The sequence below is a fragment of the Lithobates pipiens genome, unplaced genomic scaffold (assembly GCF_037356315.1).
Source record: "Lithobates pipiens isolate NorthernLeopardFrog02 unplaced genomic scaffold, aLitPip1_a1.2 Scaffold_13, whole genome shotgun sequence".
Taxonomy (NCBI): domain Eukaryota; kingdom Metazoa; phylum Chordata; class Amphibia; order Anura; family Ranidae; genus Lithobates; species Lithobates pipiens.
In genome coordinates, this window is record NW_027507718.1 from 96187462 (window position 1) to 96209620 (window position 22159).

At 42.1% G+C, this 22159-nt stretch overlaps 1 protein-coding gene across 2 annotated transcripts in view; it reads left to right on the forward strand.

The window, feature by feature from the left end:
• TMOD1 (tropomodulin 1) overlaps window positions 1–22159 on the forward strand; it is a 118051-nt gene that overhangs the window by 12679 nt on the left and 83213 nt on the right. For both annotated transcript variants that reach the window (XM_077475289.1, XM_077475290.1), the window contains exons 2-3: window positions 16449–16601; window positions 17516–17672. In XM_077475289.1, coding sequence (XP_077331415.1) covers window positions 16482–16601; window positions 17516–17672 — 277 coding nt within the window. In that variant the 5' untranslated portion in view covers window positions 16449–16481. The remainder of the gene's footprint in view (window positions 1–16448; window positions 16602–17515; window positions 17673–22159) is intronic.

Genomic DNA, 22159 nt, shown 5'->3' on the forward strand with positions numbered 1-22159 from the left:
GGCAAATGGACAATCCTTAATGGGTGGCAGGTGACTTGGCAAGTGGACAATCCACAATGTGTGGCAGGTGAGGTGGCAAGTGGGTAATCCACAACAGGTGGCAGGTTACTTGGCAAGTGGACAATCCGCAATGGGTGGCAGGTGATGTTGCAAGTGGAAAATCCACAATATGTGGCAGGTGACGTGGCAAGTGGACAATCCACAATGGGTGGCAGGTGACGTGGCAAGTGGACAATCCGCAACTTGTGGCAGGTGACGTGGCAGGTGGAAAATCCGCAATGGGTGGCAGGTGACGTGGAAAAGTGGACAATTTGTAACGTGTGGCAAGTGGACAATCCGCAATGGGTGGCAGGTGACGTGGCAAGTGGACAATCCAGAATGGGTGGCAGGTGATGTGGCAAGTGGACAATCCGCAACAGGTGGCAGGAGACGTGGCAAGTAGACAATCCGCAATGGGTAGCAGGTGACATGGCAAGTGGACAATTTGCAACGTGTGGCAAGTGACAATCTGCAACTTGTGGCAGGCGACGTGGAAAGTGGACAAAAAAAATATTTACCCCAAGCTGATCTCATTTAAATGTATAATTAAAAGAGAAGTATGAGCTAACAAAAAAACACACCTACATACTAACCAGGTGTGATGCTGCATCTGTCCCTCGCCACCTCCAAGAAATCAAAAAGCACTGAACTCTCATTTGTCCGCTGCTCTCGGCTCTGTCCGCCCAGTGCTCACTGGAGGCTGTGGAGGGTATTAGAGGCTGACTTAGGCTCTATATGGCTCACAGAGAGGCTGAGCCAGCTCCTGGTCCAGGCATCTGGGTGGATCCTGACACTAAAGTCAGAATCTCTTCAGAAACTGGAGCAGCTGAGTGACTTCAGCCAACAGCCTGCTGTCAGTTGAATATTGGTCACAGACATGTAGAACTAAGTGCTCTCCTGTGACCTACAGGAGAAGTAGGGCCAAAAAAGCTTTGGCCCTACTTCTTTAAATAAAAGCTTTGTTAACCACTTCAATACCAAGCACTTTCTCCTCTTCCTGCCCAAGCCAATTTTCAGCTTTATGCGCTGTCACTTTTTAAATGACAAGTGCGCGGTCATGCTACACTGTACCCAATTTTTTTTTTATCATTTTGTTCCCACAAAAAGGTCTTTCTTTTGGTGGTATTTGATCACCTCTGTGGTTTTTATTTTTTGCTAAACAAATGAAAAAAGATTGAATTTTTTAAAAAGAAAATGTTTTTTTTTATTTCTGTTATAAAATTTTGTAAATAAGTACATTTTCTCCTTCACTGATGAGCACTGATGAGGCTGCACTGATGGGCACTGATGAGGTGGCACCAATAAGGTGGCACTGATGGGCACTGATAGGCGGCACCGATGGGCACTGATAGGTGGCACTGATGAGAACTGATGGGTGGCACTGATAGGCATCACTGATGGCACTGGCAGGCATTTCTCATGGGCACTGATTGGCATCTGCCTGGGCACTGATTGGCATATCCCTGGTGGTCCAGGGTGGCTTACCTTGTGGGCGTCCTTTGTGGATATCCCTGGTGGTACTGGCAGCATCCCTGGTGGTCCTTGGCAGACATCCGCTGTGCTGATAAACAATCAGCACAGAACCCCCCCCCCTCTCCCCGTCAGGAGAGCAGCCTGTAGATGCGAGTGAGGAAAAGCCGATAAACGGCTCTTCCTGTTTACAACGTGATCAGCTGTAATTGGACACGGCTGATCACATGGTAAAGAGCCTCCATCAGAGGTTCTTTACCGAGATTGGTGTTGCGGTGTGTGAGTCGCAATCGCAGCTTATCCTGCTGGACGTCATATGATGCCCAGTCAAGATAACTGAACCAACTGAACTGACCACTTCCCAGCCGTCATTTTGCTATAGGCTGGACGGGAAGTGGTTAACCTCCCTGGCGCTACGATTATTTCAGATTTTAGGTGCTGAAAGCGGTACCATTATTTTGCATGGAAATTTGGCGTTTTATATTGTAGGCCTGTAATTCTTAGAAATAATTCACTTAAATCTGTCCAAATAATAGTCTAATAGACATCCCGGGTATGATAAAATTTGAAATACGAAATCATAAATTATAATATATATATATATATATATATATATATATATATATATATATATATATATATATGATATAATAAATAACTATAAATAATTATAACAAATAATAATATAATAATAATAAAAAATATTCAATAATGTAATCAAATCAAAAACACTGAAATATGCTGAGTTGCAGAATTGTCACTGTCATTACTTTTAGTGTTTGATGATGAATTTCCCCATGATTCACTATCGCTCAATTCTGCAAGTGATTCTAATTTATTATCGCTGTTTTCTAGCTGGTCTAAAAGCACTTTTGATGTAAACGGACACTTTCTGGTTACTATGGACAATCTCCAGTTTCCTGGCAGAAAAAATTGTATTTATAATATAAAACTGCATGCAGGACACTGGACAAACCACTAGGGACAAAGGGGATGTGTAATTATTTGATACAGTACTGTAATTTGTTAGATTACAGTATACTGTATCTATACTGTGTTTTTTACTTTTTGAATTTGGCGCCGAACTCCTTCCCCGCTTGCAGGGATCGGAGCCCGGCACTGTGACAGATCGAGCGAGACATGGCGAATCACAGATCACAGTGAGGAGACATCGCTGGATCCAGGGGACAAGGTAAGTAACCTCTACATGGATCCTGTGATGCGATCCCGAGTCTGGCTCGGGAATACCGCTTATGGTAATGAAATCTCACCCTGAGCCAGACTCAGGAATACCGCCTGGGAGGCCCCTCTCTCCCCTGTGGGAGCCAATGGCGCCGCCGCTGTGTCTCAGCTAATCAGGAGTGTCCCAGAGGGCTTAGACATTCGTGGACATTGCTGCAGGGAGATGGAGCTCAGGTAAAAATTAGGGGGGTGCTGGGGGGCCTGCTACACACAAAAGGTTTTTTATCTTAATGCACCAGCCTTTACAACTCCTTTAAAACTATTAATTCCTTTTACAGTGATACTAAAAACTTATATTCAAGTATATATTTTTAACTCACAAAAGTCCCTTCTATTGCTCTCAGCCTCCCTCACATCTCAAAATTCTTTCTTTTTTTTTTTTTTGCTGCTGTGATGTGACTTCCTGGTGGCTTGGTTTGCTCTCCTTGGTCCCACTGTATGAATGTAGCCACCCCCTCTTGCTCATTTGCGATGGGCACTATGAGCTATAAGATATGTAGTGTGGGGGAAGAGAGAGGTTTGGGAACTCTTAGCCCTTGTACACACGGTCGGAAATTCCGACCACAAAATCCGTCTGATTTTTTCTGACGGATTTTATCCGAAACTGGTGTTGCATACACACGGTCAGACAAAGTTGACGGAAAATCTGATCGTTCAGAACGTGATGACGTTCATTCATTACGACGGGACTACGTTCAGCCTAGTAGCCAATAGCTTTACTCTCGTACTTTGATCTGAGCATGCGTGGCACTTTGTCTGATCGGAAATTCTCTAAAAACTAAAAAAATCGGAAAAAGTCTGATCGGATTTTGGAAAATTATTGGAATTTATTGGAATTCCAATTATTGGAGTTATTGGAAAATTTGAGATCCTGCTCTCAAATTTTTTCCATCGGAATAACCGACGGAAAAAGTCAGATAGAACCCACACATGATCAGATTTTCCAACAATATAATCCGACCGGACCGTTTCCGTCAGAATTTCCGACCGTGTGTACAAGGGCATAGAGGATTACAAGGAAGCACAACAATTCAGTAAGAAACAATTTCATGAAAAATAGGTTAGAGGACCATTAGGTAGTGAATGTGTATGGGGTCATGTTTGGAGAAAAAAAGGATATAGTGTCACTTTAAAATGCGTGTCCAGCCTTAAAACACCTTCTTCTTAGCATGTTTGCCTTGTGTCAGTTATAATCCTCCTTTTCCCGTATGCACTGTCCTTGTTTGTAAAAAGGTTATTCTGGTCAGCTGCATTTTCATCATTATCAGTGGCCGTCATTTGTTACCCGATGACACATGATGTTCTTATAATCACTGTAATCTGACTGTAAATGCCAGGATTGCATGGTGCAAAATAGCCCTGATAACAGTAACCACAGAAGACAGGCAGTACATGCAGGGAGATTTGACTTTTTTACATAAAGGAAATGCACATGAAAGCAGATCTGCCCATTATTGCTCACCGGACACTTTATTAGGTACACAGTTCAATATCTTGGTAACCCAAAATGCTAACCAGCCAATCACATGACAGAAACTCAATGCATTTAGGCATCTAGACGTGGTGAAGACGACTTGTTGAAGTTCAAACCGAGCATCAGAATGGATAAGAAAGCGGATTTAAGTGACTTTGAACGTGGCATGGTTGTTGGTGTCTGGCGGGCTGGTCTGAGTATTTCAAAAACTGACGATCTACTGGGATTTTCACACACAACCATCACTAGGGTTTAAAGAGAATGGTCCGAAAAAGAGAAAATGTCCAGTGAGCGGCAGTTTTGTGGACAAAAATGCCTTGTTGATGTCAGAGGAGAATGGGCAGACTGGTTTGAAATGATAGAAAGACAACAGAAATGCAGTGTACATGCGATCGGACATTCCAACAACAAATCCATGGGATTTTTTCCCACGGATGTTGGCTCAAATTTGTCTTGCATCCACACAGTCACACAATGTTGTCGGAAATTCCAAACGTCAAGAACATGGTGATGTACGACGAGCCGAGAAAATTGAAGTTCAGTAGCCAGTGCAGCTCTTCTGCTCGATTCCGAGCATACGTAGAACTTTGTGCTTCGGAATTGTTGTACACATGATTGGAATTTCCAACAACAGGTTTTATTGTCGGACAATTTGAGATCAAGATCTCAAATTTTGTGTGTCGGAAATTCCGATGGAAAATGTCCGATGGAGCCTACACACGGTCAGAATTTCTGAGAAAATGCTCCCATCGAACATTTTCCGTCAGAAAATCCAACTGTGTGTACGTGGCATTACTAAAATAACCACACATTACAAGGTATGCAGAATACTATCTCTGAATGCACCACACGTCGAACCTTGAAGCAGATGGGCTACAGCAGCACGAGCAGCAGGAGAACACACTGGATTCCACTCATGTCAGCTAAGAACAGGAAACTTAAGCTACAATTCATACAAATAAGAGAAAAAAATTACTTGTGTCTAATCACAGCTGATCACAGTGTAAACAGGATTCGGCGGTTATTGGCATTCCTCTCCTCACACTGACAACTTGTGAGGATAGGAGAGCCGATAACCAGCAAATCCACATGGGGACATCTACTTTGATAATCAAGGCACCGATCATCAGTGTCCTGATGATCAGTGTAGCCTCAACAGTGCCCACATGTGCTGCCAATCAGTGCCCATCAGTAATACCTGTCAGTGCTCTTCAGTGCTGCCTGTCAGTGTTATCAGGGCAGCCTATTAGTGCCCATCAGTTCAGCCTCATCAGCGCACAACAGTGAAGGAGAAATATTATTTAGAAAATTTTATAACCAGAACAAACACATTTTTATTAGATTTTTTTAATTGATAGCAAAAAAATATAAAACAAAGTGGTGATAAAATACCACCAAAAAAACTCTCTATGTCTTAAAAAAATGATAAAAATGTTGTTTGGGTACAATGTTGCATGACCGTGCAATTTTAATTCAAAATTTGAAAGCTGAAAATTGGCCTGGGCAGGAAGGCAGTAAAAGTGCCCAGTAGGTTAAAACAATAACTGGCATAAACAATCACTCTGGTAACAACTGAGCATGTCTGTTTAGGCTGGTCATACATTATACAATTTTCTGGTACAATTTTCCTTTAGATTTACCAAAACCATATAATATGAGGTCAAGCCTAAACATTTTCAATTTGTATGCAATTAGGCAGGCCCTTGCACTACATAGTTAAAGATAAATTTAAAGGAAATTGAAGAAGAAAATTGTATAATAAGGCTTGGTTCACACTGGTGCGCTGCGGGAACCCTGTGAATCCACTGAGGGTTCCCACATCACACCTGACTCGCAAGGCAGTTCATACTGTCTTATACGAACTGCTGAGAGTGTCAATATGAAGATAACGTCACCCCCAGATCGGTTCACATATCGCCGTGTGAAATGTCAGTTCAGACAGGAATCGGATCGCATTCTGGGATCACATCAGGTCCAATTCTGGTGCGGACCATAAAAAGGGTCCTGTGCGAGTTTGGTCCGAATGTGATGCAAACTCAGCCATACTATCTGTATGGCTGAAATTGCATCGTATAGACATTGCATGTGATTTGCACTGCAGTGTGGTGCGAATCACATGCGATATCGCACAGCGCTCCAGTGTGAACCAAGCCAACAGACAACACTTGTGCCAACATTTCCTTGCAGGACCAATAGCAATCGGGAAAATACAGCTTTGTCAATGTCAATAGTTTCCTCAGAAATTGTCCTGCAGAGGTCATGAAATTCCAAAAGGCATGCCTCCCAACTTTTTGAGATGGGAATGAGGAACACCTATTGGCAAAAATATGTATGCATAGGACACACCCCCGGCCACGCCCCCTTAAAGAAGAATTATACGCAAAAAAAATGAGTTAAACCCAAAAGTTTTTTCTACTACTACTATTCCTTTATATTGGCTTTTTACATTTACAAATGCAGCAATTTAGAAATTGGATGAAAAGTTTATCAAAGGCAAACACTTTTTAAAAGCTAAAAAGTGCAATTTATATACAACTATATAGATCAGACCAAAATGAGAAGGGACAGATGGGCTTTGTTCCAAACCTGGGACAGTCCCTCGAAATCTGGGACAGTTGGGAGCTATGTTATAGGCAAGGAAAAAAAGATTGGCATTTTATGCAATACCTCTTGAAGGTTTGAGAGGATCTGGAGCCCCTGGAGAAACTATATACAATACCTGTCTTAACAACTTTAACTGTGGTGGTTGGGTTTGGGGCTGCGACGGGCTGTAGTTCTTCTCTTTCTTTTTTTGCTTGTTTTCAGGTCCTTCTTCTTTTCTTGCTGGTATGCTGGTCTCTCCTCAGTGACATCAGAATAGTTACAGTATGTTTACTATGACTCAGTACAAAATAAAGACAGTACTTAACTCCAACCTACTTTGCTTTATTCCTTGATCGGGAATACTGGACCTGCTCATTGATCTTCTACTCAACTGTTTTGTTTAACCTGTAATGCAGCCTTTCTCAACCTTTTCAACACAGAGGAACCCTTGAAATAGATCTCAGGTCTCGGGGAACCCCTGCTAAAAATTAGAAATCTACAACTCATGATACATTAGTGTGATGGTCAGTGGGAAGAATGGTCCTTACACTTGTGGTCCTTGTGAAGAATTACCTCCTTACAGATAGCTAAAAAGATCAATGGTGTGAATGGGAACTTATCTGAGAAGCAGAAATTGGCCAATGCTGAAGGAACCCCTAGCAACCTTTGGAGGAACCCTAGGGTTCCACGGAACCCTGGTTGAGAATCACTGCTGTAATGGTATATTTTGTTCTATGCTTGTTTTTTTGTACTCCCTATGAGTGCTTTCATTATATGCCTATTTTTGTTTTGTCTTGTCTGTGTTGCGTGATTTTACCTTCATTAGCCCTCCCAGGTTTTTTTTTTCGCGTTATTATTATTATTATTCAGGTTTTATATAGCGCCAACAGTTTACGCATCGCTTTACAACATGAGGGCAGACATTACAGCTACATTACAATTTGGTACAAGAGGAGTCAGAGGGCTCTGCTCGCTGGAGCTTATAATCTAAAAAGGAAGGGTCAATTGATACAAAAGGTAATACCCTGTTTCCCCTAAAATAAGACCTAGCGTGATTGTTGGTGTTGGCTGCAATATAAGCCCTACCACCCAAATAAGCCCTACTCTGTTTCCTCAAAAATAAGCCCTACCCTGAAAAGAAGACCTACAAGGACTTTAACTAGGGCTTATTTGGGGGGTAGGGCTTTTTTTTTGCAGCTATCACCGACAATCACACTGGGTCTTATTTTAGGGGAAACAGGGTAGCTGTGGGGGAATGAGCTGATGGAAGAAGTAAAATAGTGTTAGAAGCAGGATAGGCTTCTTTGAAGAGAAGGGTTTTCAAGGATATTTGTCTTTTGTTGTTCAAATCTTTAGTAAAAACATTGCAATGGAAATTCTTATAGGCAAAATTTTGTCTTCCAGTCTAGCCATGACCTTCTAGATTAGGTAATGATCATCCTATGTCTATGGACATCTTAGTGAATACCTAATTGGGGATTAGGCAGCTGATCCAAAATGAAGGCCCCTTGATCCCATTGGGCGAGGGAGCCCTGACTGCGGGGAGCATGGCAATGTTACTTTCCTATTGTCAGATAAAACTGTTTCTGTGTGACCTTTTTACATGCTGTCACAGGCTGACATATGACCCTGGTCTTGACCTGAAAAACAACTCTCTATGTGGGTACAATAACATGTCAGCCTGTCCAATGAGCTTAGTGAAAGGCGGAATTCTGTAGCACTTATGCTGAATGCTATATTATCCCAGACAAGAATGTAAACATAGTCAAGGAGATTTGTGGCTTACATCTTAGTGATTCTTTTATTAGCTGAAAAGGTGCAGCCTTGTAAAGAGGGCACCATAATTTATGCCCTTCAAAGAGATGGAAAACAGTCAAGAACCCTGAGGCTCAGCACCAACATACGCTACATAAAAGTTCACACTCATGAAATCTGCATATTCCATTACTCCAGGCATACATCATGCTTTTCTATTTATTCTATTTATTGAAAGTAGTGTGATCCATCTGTGGGGTTGATTTACTAAAATGATAGAGTGCTAAATCTGGTGCCGCTGTGCATGATAGCCAATCAGCTTCTAACTTCAGCTTGTTCAATTAAGCTTTGACATCAAGGCAGGGTTCACACTGGTACGACATCTGCTCCGACTTTGGGAGCACATGTCGCATGACGTGTATAAATTAATGATTCCCTATGAGAGCCGTCTTAACTGGTCCGACACAAATCAGTCCAACTTTGAAAAAAGTTCCTGCACTACTTTGGTCCAACTTTGGTCTTACTTCAGCCCATTTAATATCATTGAAGTCGGGATAAAAAGTCAGATTATCATCATAACGGATCTCGAAGGGGAATCCACACCAAAATTAAAAGAGAAATGGTGCCAGGTCCCCCCCCCCCCCCAATCTACAGCAGGTCCTATGGGTCTGGTATGGCTCTTGAGGAGGAAACCCCATGCCAAAAAAAAAAAAACTACATAGGTTCCCCCTCTACCAAGACCATACCAGACCCTTCCGTCTGGTATGGATTTTAAGGGGAACCCCCATGCCCATAAAAAAATGAATGAGATCCCCCAAAATCTTGGCCAGACCCTTATCTGAGCACGCAGCCCGGCAGGTCAGGAAAGGGGGGGATGAGCGAGCGCCCATCCTGGACCATACCAGTCCACATGCCCTCAGCATGGGAGGGTGGGTGCTTTGGACCAGGGGGGGGGCTCTGCATGGTAAGGATGGTGACATTTAATAGCCATTCAAACCCCTTTGTGTCAACTTGTGTGGTTGTTATCAGGCCAAAATCCCCAGGGTATCAGACGTGCAGTTCATTCAAGACCAAGAATTTACAGGAACTGGAGGCTTTTTTGCGAAGAGATTTTTTTGAGAAGAGCCTCATCCACAAATACCACAAAATACTTCAAGCTGTCATTGCTGTTAAAGGGGGGTAATACACGTTATTAAGAACTGGGGTATGTAAACTTTTGATCAGGGTCATTTGGGTAGTTTCTGTTGTCATTATGATTTAAAAAGAGTAACCACAGTTGATTGATAATAAATGGCTTCAGCCAAACACTAACCATGACTGAAAGAAATGTTTTAGTGTTATCATTCATATTCTCTGAAAAATGGCCAATAAATCATAAATTCTAGTAGTTAAGAAATGGTGTTGCGCTCCGGCTACATAAATCTAATTAAATTAACATGTACTCAAGTGATACCAAACCAGAAATAAACTAAAGTGTGAGACTGTATGTTTAAATAAGCTCAGACAATGTGCATAAATATTAAAGTGCAATACACCAGGTCACATTGTGCGTTTGACAAAAAACTTGATATAAGAAATCCTCTATAGATGACGGTGAGATAGTGTTAAGTATATATCCAAATATATAGATAATAAAAAAAAAAAAAAAAAAAAAAAAAACACAATGAGTGTCGTTGTAAAAGTGCAAAACAAATCAAAGAATGCACAAAATACTAATAGTCCATGTATAGTGTGTCACGTGTCTGAACAGAATACTAATAGTCCATAAGCAGTGAAATGTGTGTTTCAGCAAAAATTCCAAAAACAAGAATGCGGTGAACTATAGTTATATAAAGAGCATATCCATTTAGTGATAAAATGCGTCCATTTGGTGATCAACAAAGCAGTATCCTGCGTGCTCCAAAAGCAGGGGGTGGATTCCACCAGTGCTCCTATGCGTATAATATCCTCACACTAGGTGCAGTAATTACCTTACCTTACTGCTGTAAGGTAAACAGCATTTCCAAAGTAACGCTTGTTGTCCACTGTAGGTTCAGTAGGTGATGTGGTCCTGGACTCTCATTCACCATGGGCACGTTGTAACATGCAGAGAAAGCAAGGGGAACACTACAATAGTGAAGTACGTATTCACAATTTATTGGGTATAAAACGAAGGTAAAGTACTCACATTTAAAACAATAGTAAAAGCACAACTAAACGAACGCGTGTCACGTTCGCGCTTCCGGACGTCACTTCCGGTGTCCTTACTGGCCAATTGTGTTCCTACGCGTATCGTCAAATGACTTCATCAGGGAATAACAACTGGGGTAAGGACGAACGTATAAATAGTGTCAGTGATTAGCAGCCATTTTTGTGAAGTCCATTGTGGCCCCATCTACGGCCATTTTCTCGTGGGCTAATATATATAGAGTGATGGTCTACGGACGTGACAGTGATCCGTAGACCATCACTCTATATATATTAGCCCACGAGAAAATGGCCGTAGATGGGGCCACAATGGACTTCACAAAAATGGCTGCTAATCACTGACACTATTTATACGTTCGTCCTTACCCCAGTTGTTATTCCCTGATGAAGTCATTTGACGATACGCGTAGGAACACAATTGGCCAGTAAGGACACCGGAAGTGACGTCCGGAAGCGCGAACGTGACACGCGTTCGTTTAGTTGTGCTTTTACTATTGTTTTAAATGTGAGTACTTTACCTTCGTTTTATACCCAATAAATTGTGAATACGTACTTCACTATTGTAGTGTTCCCCTTGCTTTCTCTGCATGTTACAACGTGCCCATGGTGAATGAGAGTCCAGGACCACATCACTTACTGAACCTACAGTGGACAACAAGCGTTACTTTGGAAATGCTGTTTACCTTACAGCAGTAAGGTAAGGTAATTACTGCACCTAGTGTGAGGATATTATACGCATAGGAGCACTGGTGGAATCCACCCCCTGCTTTTGGAGCACGCAGGATACTGCTTTGTTGATCACCAAATGGACGCATTTTATCACTAAATGGATATGCTCTTTATATAACTATAGTTCACCGCATTCTTGTTTTTGGAATTTTTGCTGAAACACACATTTCACTGCTTATGGACTATTAGTATTCTGTTCAGACACGTGACACACTATACATGGACTATTAGTATTTTGTGCATTCTTTGATTTGTTTTGCACTTTTACAACGACACTCATTGTGTTTTTTTTTTATTTATTTTTTTTTATTATCTATATATTTGGATATATACTTAACACTATCTCACCGTCATCTATAGAGGATTTCTTATATCAAGTTTTTTGTCAAACGCACAATGTGACCTGGTGTATTGCACTTTAATATTTATGCACATTGTCTGAGCTTATTTAAACATACAGTCTCACACTTTAGTTTATTTCTGGTTTGGTATCACTTGAGTACATGTTAATTTAATTAGATTTATGTAGCCGGAGCGCAACACCATTTCTTAACTACTATCACTTAATCTGGGGAGGGTTTATACCCCTGCCGGTGTTTTGCTGCAACCTCACTAGTTTTAGGACACATTGGTAGGCGCGAGAATACCTTTACTCTCAAATCATAAATTCTGCCAAGGTTTGTAAACTTATAAGCACAACTGTATGTATGTATGTATGTATATATATATATATATATATATATATATATATATATATATATATATATATTGTATATGTGTTTGTGTGTATGCCTCACTTACTACTGACCCCTCAGCTCTGCATCATCTTTTTTTTTTATAATCATATTTTGTTTATTAAGACAAATTCCAACATACAACATCTATATAAATATTTTCATTAACATACACTACACTAAACCCACCCCAAGAAAACACACTGGGTCCTTGATCATGTCCTCTTGAAAAGAGAGAAAGAAAGAGGAAAAAAAAAAGGGGAAAAAGCCCACCCTCTTACCACCCATAACCAAAACTCAATTTGCGCCAAACATTATTTAAAGTATAATTAAAAAGGGGGCTTTACAGTGCCTTATTACGCATGTCAAACAACCAAATACAATAATTTTTAAAAAAAAAGTGTATAATTTAGAATTACTATTTTTGTTTCCTGTTTAGTGTTTTAATTCAATATAATCTCACTCTACTATTAAATTTTTATACCTCTCCACCTTTTATTTCAATCTACCCTTCTTTATGGGATTTCATTACGTGTTGCCCATAGCTCTGCATCATCTACTACAACCAACCTCTACATCACCTACTCCCAACATCTGAACTCTGCATCACTTACTACTGAACCCTGCACTCTGTGTCCCTTTAAGCCACAGCCAGTATTCATCACACTGAAAATCACACCCAATTTTGCTGCGGCGCTTGGTTCCGCACTTTTTCTCAGCTACGGGGGACTGATCTTGCACACAGGCCCACTGCTTTCAGAAAATGCCCCTGACCTGAGCTCATCATTGCGCATCCATTCCATATGCTTGTATATGATATCACATACATCCCATACAAGCACCTGTACAGTGATAGGGAAGATGATTAGGGGGTTACAGTGGTGGCACAGATGAGCAGGGCAGTTACAGTGGTGGAAAATAATAAGCGGGGGGGGGGGTTCAGTGTTGGGGCAGATGTGAAAGGGAGGTGTATTAGTAGGACAGATAAGCAGGGGGTTACAGTGGTGGTGCCGAAGAGCAGGGGGGTACAGAGGTGGAGCAGAAGAGCAGGGGGGTACAGAGGTGAGACAGATGTGCAGGAGGTAAACTGGTGGGGCAGATAAGAAAGGGGGTTACAGTGAGGGTAGCGATGAGAAGGGGGTTCAGCGGTTGGACAGAAGAACGGGGGTACAGCAGTGGGGCAGATGTTCAGTGGTATAGTGGTTGGGCAGAAGTGCAGAGGTTCAGTGATGGGAGAGATGAGAAGGGGGTTCAGCGGTGAGACAGAAGAGTACAGTACAGTGATAGGTAAGATTATTAGGGGGTTACAGTGGTGGGACAGATGAGCAGGGCGGTTACAGTGGTGGAAAAGAACAAGTGGGGGGGGTTCGGTGTTCGGACAGATGTGAAAGGGAGGTGTATTAGTAGGACAGATAAGCAGGGGGTTACAGTGGTGGGGCAGAAGAGCAGGGGGGTACAGAGGTGAGACAGGTGTACGGGAGGTAAAATGGTGGGAGAGATGAGAAGGGGGGTCAGTGGTGAGACAGAAGAGTACAGTACAGTGATAGGGAAGATGAATAGGGGGTTACAGTGGTGGGACAGATTAGCAGGGCGGTTACAATTGTGGAAAAGAATAAGCGGGGTGGGGGGTTCAGTGTTGGGGCAGATGTTAAAGGGAGGTGTATTAGAGAAAGCAGGGTGTTACAGTAGTGGGGCAGAAAAGAAGGGGGGTACAGAGGAGGGGCAGAAGAGCAGGGGGGTTCAGAGGTGGTAAAGATGAGCAGGGGGGTACAATGGGGGAGAAAAGGAGAAAGGAGGTACATTGGTGGGCCAGATTAGCAGGAGGGTTACAGTGTGGGGCAGAGGAGCAGGGGGAACAGAGGTGGGATAAAAGAGCAGGGGGAACAGTGGTGGGGCAGATGAAAAAGGTGGTTACAGTGGTGGGGCAGATGAGCAGATGGGTTCAGTGTTAGGAAAGGTGAGAAGGTGGTTCAGCGGTGAGACGGAAGAGCATGGTGGTACAGCGGTGGAGCAGATGTTCAGGGAGCAGTGGGGCATATGAGAAAGGGAGTACATTGTTGGGGCAGATGAGCAGGGGGGTTACAGTGGTGGGACAAAAGATCAGTGTGATACAGTGGTAGGGCAGATGTGCAGGGAGTTACAGTGGTGGGACAGATGAGCAGGGGGTACAGAGGTGGGGTAAATGTGCAGGGTAGTACAGTGAGGGAACAGTCAAATAGACTTTGCAAGTGCATTTGCTCCAGAGCTTAGTAAATGAGGTAAGGCTTCATTTTGCAAAACATCCCAATCACATGCAAGGAAGATTAAAAAAGCAGCATTTTTGCTTACACATGATTGGATGATGGAAGTCAGCAGAGTTTATGCTCATTTACTAAGCTCTGGAGAAACTGCTCTTGCAGACTGCAACAGCACTTTGCAAAGTGTACAGTGTATATGCCTTTAGTAAATCAACCCACTTGGTTATTCAGACATTCATTTTGATGACTGTATTGGCGTTAACCCAGTGGCATTTTCTGCATTGGTGTTTAACTGTACCTGCATACAGGATGTATTTCCTGAATGCAAAACGCTGTAATTTTTACGCCAGACTTTGCCTGCACTTTTATATGTCCATGTAAATGTGGCCTGGAATACACCCATTTTAAATTCTGTGAAATTGAGTGAAATTATCTGAATATGTTAATATGGGAAATACATTTAATGGATTACAGTTTTCATAATAAAGTAATCTTGGTCTGAGTTTTCATTGTTTTATCAAGCATAATTAGCAGTAATAACAGATTTGTGGCTTCAAACTCCCACCAATTTTCTAAAGGATAATTGTATTTTTAAAATACCTTACCTACAAACGCATCACCCAGATTTGTAAGCAAAATGGTTGAAATTATCTTTGATTTTGCTTTCCTGTGATAGAGCTCTTGGGTTTTTCAGCAGTTCTGATCATATTTTAACCCTTTAAAGTCCACATTTTTCAATGAGTTAGCGTGACTCAAAATGTGCTCCACCAAACGGTGGAGCAGAACGTCAAAGGGTTAAAGGCGAGGACTAAAGAATGCCTTTGCAGTACATGGAGTCATATCAGAGAAAGCATTCCCAGCAGTCCTGTAGATTTGCATCCTTACAGCTCCCAACCTTCTCCAGGGATGAGCTAGAAGCAAGTACATCTAGGGGGATGCAGAGAATGCTCTCCTTCACAAAGCCACACAACTACATCTTGGGTCCTCTCTTTATGATTTCCTTGTTCCTACTAGTTATGAATCAATATCCTTGTGCCTCTGGGAAAGTATTGAACAGCAGAAATGATGATTGTATTAGTGGAAACTATTGCGCATGTATTAACATGGTGCAGAAGCACAATGAACTGTTTTCTTGTTATCAGATAGGTGCACTTGCTGGTTTAAAGTAATTACTGAAATTTTATTTTGATTCAAGGCCTAGTTCACATAATTTTGCTGTAATGTATATGGTGATAAATGCATCCAGCCAGATCTGACAGGTGCACAAATTGAGCAAGAGCAAACCTCCAATAATAGAATCAGTTATTACCTAATGGTTTAAGACAGAAGAATCAAACCAGCAAAACTCCAGCAGGGCCTTTCCAGTGAGATACCCTTCGAGAACATCTAGAACTGCAGTCTCCAAACTGCAGCCCGAGGGCCACATGCAGCCCTTTGCCTGCCCTTATCCGGCCCTTGGGGCACTTTTCCTCCCAATGCTATGAGGCACTATTCCTCCCAGTAACACCAACAGTGGGGCATAATTCCTGCCACTGACACCAGTGATGGGGCATTATTCCTCCCACTACTATCAATGATGGGGCACTATTTCCTCCCACTGACACTAACAATGGGGCATTATTTCCTCCACTGACACCAACAATGGGGCACTATTTCTTCCACTGATACCAATAATGGGGTACTATTCCTCCCACTAATAACAATGATAGGACATTATTTCTCATCCTATTGAACACCAAGCCAGAGGCCATGTTTATTTTCACTGTGCTAGGACATTTTCTACACCGACTGGCCACAATCTGGCCCCTTTAAAGTGTGAAGGACAGTAACTGGCCCTTTGAAAAGTTTTGGAGACCCCTGATCTAGGGAAACAAGCTAAACAAAGTATTATGGTGGGTGACAAAGGTGATTTCTATTCCATTCCAACTCATTGCTTAGGCAAACATGCTTACTGCATACAAAGAAGTTAAGCTTGGATCTTTTTTCTTCTTCTTCCAGGCTGAAAGCTAAAAGTATCCAAAAGACTAGAAAATGTTACACCTCAAAGGTTTAGAAAAATACCGGGATGTGGATGAGAATGAAATCTTAAACAAACTTACTGAGGAGGAACTGAGAGCTCTCGAAGGAGAACTAGAAGAATTAGATCCTGATGTGGGTACCACTTTTTCTATTTTTCATTATACTACTTAATTTCGGTTGATGACATTAACAAATTCTAGTCTTTACTAAAGCATATCTAAGCCAAAAACAAAAATGTTGTATGTTGCAGTTTACCATTCCATAGATATGTTGCTGCATTTGATTTTTGTTTTTAGTAGCTTGGGGAACAGTTAAAATATCTGACAATGCTTTTATTGCTGATTGCGCCTTCTGCTTCTAGTCATTTCTTGTACCAGGCGTTACAGGGACAGGAAGTTAAGGAAAATCTCTACGGGTAAATGAACAAAGATGAAAACCTGACAAAAATTTTACTTTTTTGAAAAAAACATTGTTGGCTGAAGTTAGACTTTAACCAGTTATGGACATTGGCTGTGCAGACATTCCAAATGACAGTGTCTGAGTGAAGGGGCCCTTCGACCCCCCCCCCCCCCCAACTTACCTTGACAGTGCTCCTCCGCCGCTCTGTCTCAGATGATGAAAATGGCCAGGCTGATGCATCTGGCTGCAGGGGAAAATGTGAATTATTCTCATACGACAGCACTTAGTTGGAGCTACCAATTACTCAAGGTTGGATGTATAGTATAACACTTTTGTAGCTGAAATAATGATTTATTTTTTTCATAAAGTGGCACAATTCAGACCAAAAAGAGGGACAATTGAAAGGGAAAGAGGAACAGAGGGATTTGGCTGCAAAAGAGGGACATTCTCTCCAAATTAAGGACATTTAGGAGCTATGAGTTAGGTATTAAAGAACCAATCTCATGATTCCAGAGCTGGAGGTCAACAATGGTAAACGATGTGCTGAAAAAAAATAAAAATACTAAATACCTAGGCAAACTGTTCTCAAAACCAACTCTTATAGAATAATCTAGTATTTGCAATATAATTAGTATTTTTCTTCACAGAATCAGTTATTACCTGCTGGTTTGAGACAAAAGAATCAGACCAGCAAAACTCCAACAGGGCCTTTCCAGAGAGACGCCCTTCTAGAACACCTAGAGAAGCAGGCCAAAGAAATGAAAGATGAGGAAGATCTGGTGCCTTATACTGGGGAAAAAAGAGGTGAGTGCTGTGCCTTGCAGTGGTTTTGGTAAAAGAGGGACAATTTTGTTTTTCAGTGCATAAAGTAATGTTGCATGAAATTGCAGTTCTTCTTAAAAACCCTTTGTTCACATCATGGCACTGTAGAGCTGCACACTTTAAAAAAAAAAATTAGAGCATATCCTTTTTTTCTTAATCAACAGATTTTTATTAGTTAGCAAATTCTTACACTTGGATTGGATACAAGGGTGTTGTTATACAATATGTTTAAAATGCATCCCATTTAAATCAGTTCTCTGTTATTTGCTCAGTTGGACAGTAAACAGTTTGTAATAGGAGCAGTGGCGGCCCGTCCATCCACAAGGGGCACACGGGTGCCGCCTCCCCATCCATGCACCTAGCCCCCTGATCTACATGCAGGGACGCCGGACACAAGGATTCCAATGTGGGGGGGGGGGGGGGGTTGGGTTTAAGCACATGATTAACGCAAGAGACTCTAATAGGCTTCAAAAAGTGTGGTCGTGGGTCACAGAGCACTGCACTCTGAGCCCACCCAATTGTGTTACAATAGTTGTGATTTGGCATAGGATTGTTTGATGTCACCCCCCCCCGAAAAACAAACAACGGCCGCCACTGAATAGGAGTAGAAGTGTTGATGGACGGCAATTATGTGGTGATCTAGATGCAGGTGATAAAGCAAGGGAGCAGGCAGAATTTTCCCAGGGTCACGCCATCCTTACACTTTTTGGCAAGTAGTCAAATGTTTTATATTTCATAGAGATAGTGGCTGAAGTCAGGTGGCAAGTATTATACCCCAGGGTTCTTTGGAGATTTGATAACCTGTCTGTAAATTCTCATCTGTTTTCTCATTATTCATTATCTAAGTCACCCAATTTTTGTCTTTTGCAAAATTGATGTTTCTGGGTAGTCATGTTTTGGCAATTGTCTGCCTAGTTTCTTTAAATGTGTGGGTAATAAGTTAAAGCAGAGTTTCAGCCACCAGTGAAAAAAATAAAGGTCAGCAGCTACAAAAACTGTAGATGCTGACTTTTAGAAAAAAAATCCACTCACCTCCAGCAGTCTGCTCACCTCAGTTGGTCTTACCCGCTGTCTTCGGTACCTGGCACCGGCATATTCACTATGGGCAACCGTGTGCGACAGCTTGCGGCTTCACAGCCAGATGCTCACTGTTCGAGTTGTGCTGCGGATCGTGAGTGGTGGATGCAGTCTTCTGGGACCTGTCAGTGTCCCAGAAGATTGCAGGGTGGAGGGAGAAGAACTTCAGTTTCCAAGCGGAATGGAAATAGAAAGCAGGTAGCTGACAAAGTTGGGTACCTGCTCCCCCCACCCAACCCCCCCAATCCTCAAAAGTGCCAACTGTTCAAAAGGAACAGGGGACAAGTTCTTAAAGCGGAACTTTCCCTTTTGGGTGGAGCTCTGCTTTAAATTAAACTGATTTTTTTGGACATTATGCCTGCCTGTGTCTTGCCTAACTTCTGAGCAACCCAGAACAGGTTTACAGAAATGAAAGTCAAGACAGCAGAAACTGAGAAAGTAATAAAGCCAGGGCTTTTCTCTGGTTAAAGGAGCATAATGCTTGTGGCTGATTGCTTATTTTGAGAAATTTCAAACCATGCGGGATATCCCAGCAACCAGAGCAACAAACTTAATTTAAAATGATTGGAAGCCTTTGTTTTTTTCTTAAAATAAAAAAGATGTTATATTTACCTGCTGTGCACAATGGTAGCCCCATTTCTCCTCTTTTGAGGTCCCCCGCCAGCACTCTTCATTTCTACTCTTGTGCCCCCATAGTAAGCTGCTTGTTATGGGGATACACGTGTGATGGGCCCCCCATTCAGGCTATGTGCATCCATAGACACACACACAGAGCAGCTCGGCCATGCCCCTAGCTCCCTTCTCTTGGGGTTTGATTGACAGCAGCAGGAGCCAATGACTCCCCCCTGCTATCAGTACAGCCTATGAGAGGGGAGAGAAGAACTGCATTCTAGCACAGCTCTGGATTGATAGAGGACTCAAGTAACTATTAGGGAGTGGGGTGATGGGAACAAGCAGTGGAATGTGTAGAGAATGCATTAGGGTAAAAAAACATTTTAGTTTATAACCACTTTAATGCTGTGCTTGCTTTTTTTTATTTAACCAGTACCTCACCTGATTTTCAACACTATTGCTTAAAATATTATAAGACAAATGAAAACTCAAAAATTTTCCCATACCCAGAGTTAGCCCTTCGAACACACATGCCTGTGTTCCCCAGGGTCGTCCAGACTCGTATGGCTTTTATACTCTATGTTAAATGCGTGTTCATCTCATTCATCTATTTCATAAGTTCAGAAATGGGAATGAGACCTCACGTTCCTATAACACATCTATCCAGAAAATAGCCTACTACAACGTTGTCTTTTGGAGGTATTGAGTACCAGCTGGAACAACTCAAACTATCTCGACCTACAGTGAGAGATGTGTTTTATCGCGGTTATGTGATAGTTTATGTTTTTGGAGTTTTATTCAAGATGCGCAAAGAGAGATCACAGAGACACTTATACAGTATGTATACCATTTAATCAAGTAATGACAGATACAGATAACAAATGTAATAAAATTAGAAAATGTAACAAGAATACTTAACTATAGATGCCTTTTTTGCCAAGGAGTTCTGCCTGCTTCTTTTGTGGCTTGGCACAGATGATCAAAACCAGGCACGTGAATTTAAGCAGCCCTGAGACCAGACTGACTATTCCAAGTTTTGGCTGTAGTATATAGGGTAACATTGGATCAAATACAAACTCTGAATAGCAGTACTACCTTTTAAAGAGATAGCCCATCCTGGTCACTTTACAATGACATTCCTATAGCATTAGGTCATCTAGGGCAACCATGCGTAAAATTCATTCTTAGATATTGTGAGCCAACAATACTAAAGAAATAGGAATATTCCCCATCAAGGTGCTTTAGGGGATGTGATCGCATGGGGATGTACTACATCTCTGATGGTCCTGTCTGATTGCATTTTCATCAATAACATTTGGCTTCCTTAAAACCCTGCTTCATACATTCACCGGCCACTTTATTTGGTACACCTGTTCAATTGTTTGGTAACACAAATTGCTAATCAGCCAATCACATGGCAGCAACTCAATGCATTTAGGCATCTAGATGTGGTAAAGACAACTTGCTGAAGTTCAAACCAAGCATCAGAATGGGAAAGAAAGGGATTTGAGTGACTTTGAACATGACATGGTTGTTGGTGCCAGACAGGCTGGTCTGATTATTTAAAAAACTGTGGTACTGGGATTTTCACGCACAACCATCTCTAAGGCTTACACAGAATGGTCTGAAAAAGAGAAAATGTCCAGTGAGCGGCAGTTGTGTAGCTGAAAATGCCATGTTGATGTCAGGAGAATGAGCAGACTGGTTTGAGATGATAGAAAGGCAACAGTAACTCAAATAACCATTTGTTACAACCAAGGTATACAGAAAACCATCTCTGAACGCACAGCACCTGAACCTTAAAGCAGATCTACTACAGCAGCAGAAGACCACTCCTGTCAGCTAGGAACAGGAAACGGAGGCTACAATTTGCACATCCTGCCTTGTATCAATGGTTCAGACTGGTGGTGGTGGTGTAATGGTGTTTTCTTGGCACACTTTGGGCCCCTTAGTACCAATTGAGTATCGTTTAAACGCTAAGGCCTACCTGAGTATTGTTGCTGGCCATGTCCATCCCTTTATGTCTACACTGTACTCATCTTCTGGTGGCTACATCTAGCAGGATAATACACATTGTCACAAAGCTCAAATCATCTGAAACTGGTTTCTTGAACATGACAATGAGTTCATTGTACTCCAGTGGCCTCCACAGTCACCAGATCTCAATCCAATAGAGCACCTTTGGGATGTGGTGGATTGGAAGATTTGCATCATGGATTCACCACAAAATTCCAAGACTGTTTTTGTAGCAACAGAATTAGGCTACATATTTGTTTCTGGCAGCAAAGAAAATTATAGCCAATGCTTTGAAGTCCTCTTTTAGACCACTTTCACACTGGCACCATTAGCGGCAAAGTGCCGCTAGTCTTATCAGCGCTTTCCCGTCGTTTTAGCAGTGTTTTTCGGCTGCTAGCGTGGCACTTTTAAGCCCCACTAGTGACCAAAGAAAGGGTTATATATGCCCGAAAAGCACCGCTGCCGAATCGCTTTGCAGGCGCTACGGCAGTGGTGCCAATGCTTTCCAATGGGCAGGGGCCCAAAGATGCTGCTTACAGGACTTTTTCTAACATCCTGCAAGCGCACCGCCCCTGTGTGAAAGCACTCTGGCTCATACACTGGGGCTATAGGGGAGGCATTTTGCTGGTGCATTACAGGCACTAGTTTTAGCCCTTTAGCGTCTGAAAAACACCTCCACTGTGAAAGGGGGCTTAAGAACTCTTAAAACATACAGTATCCAGGTCCCATCCCCCTACCAGTTCTTACTATAACTCTTCTCTTTC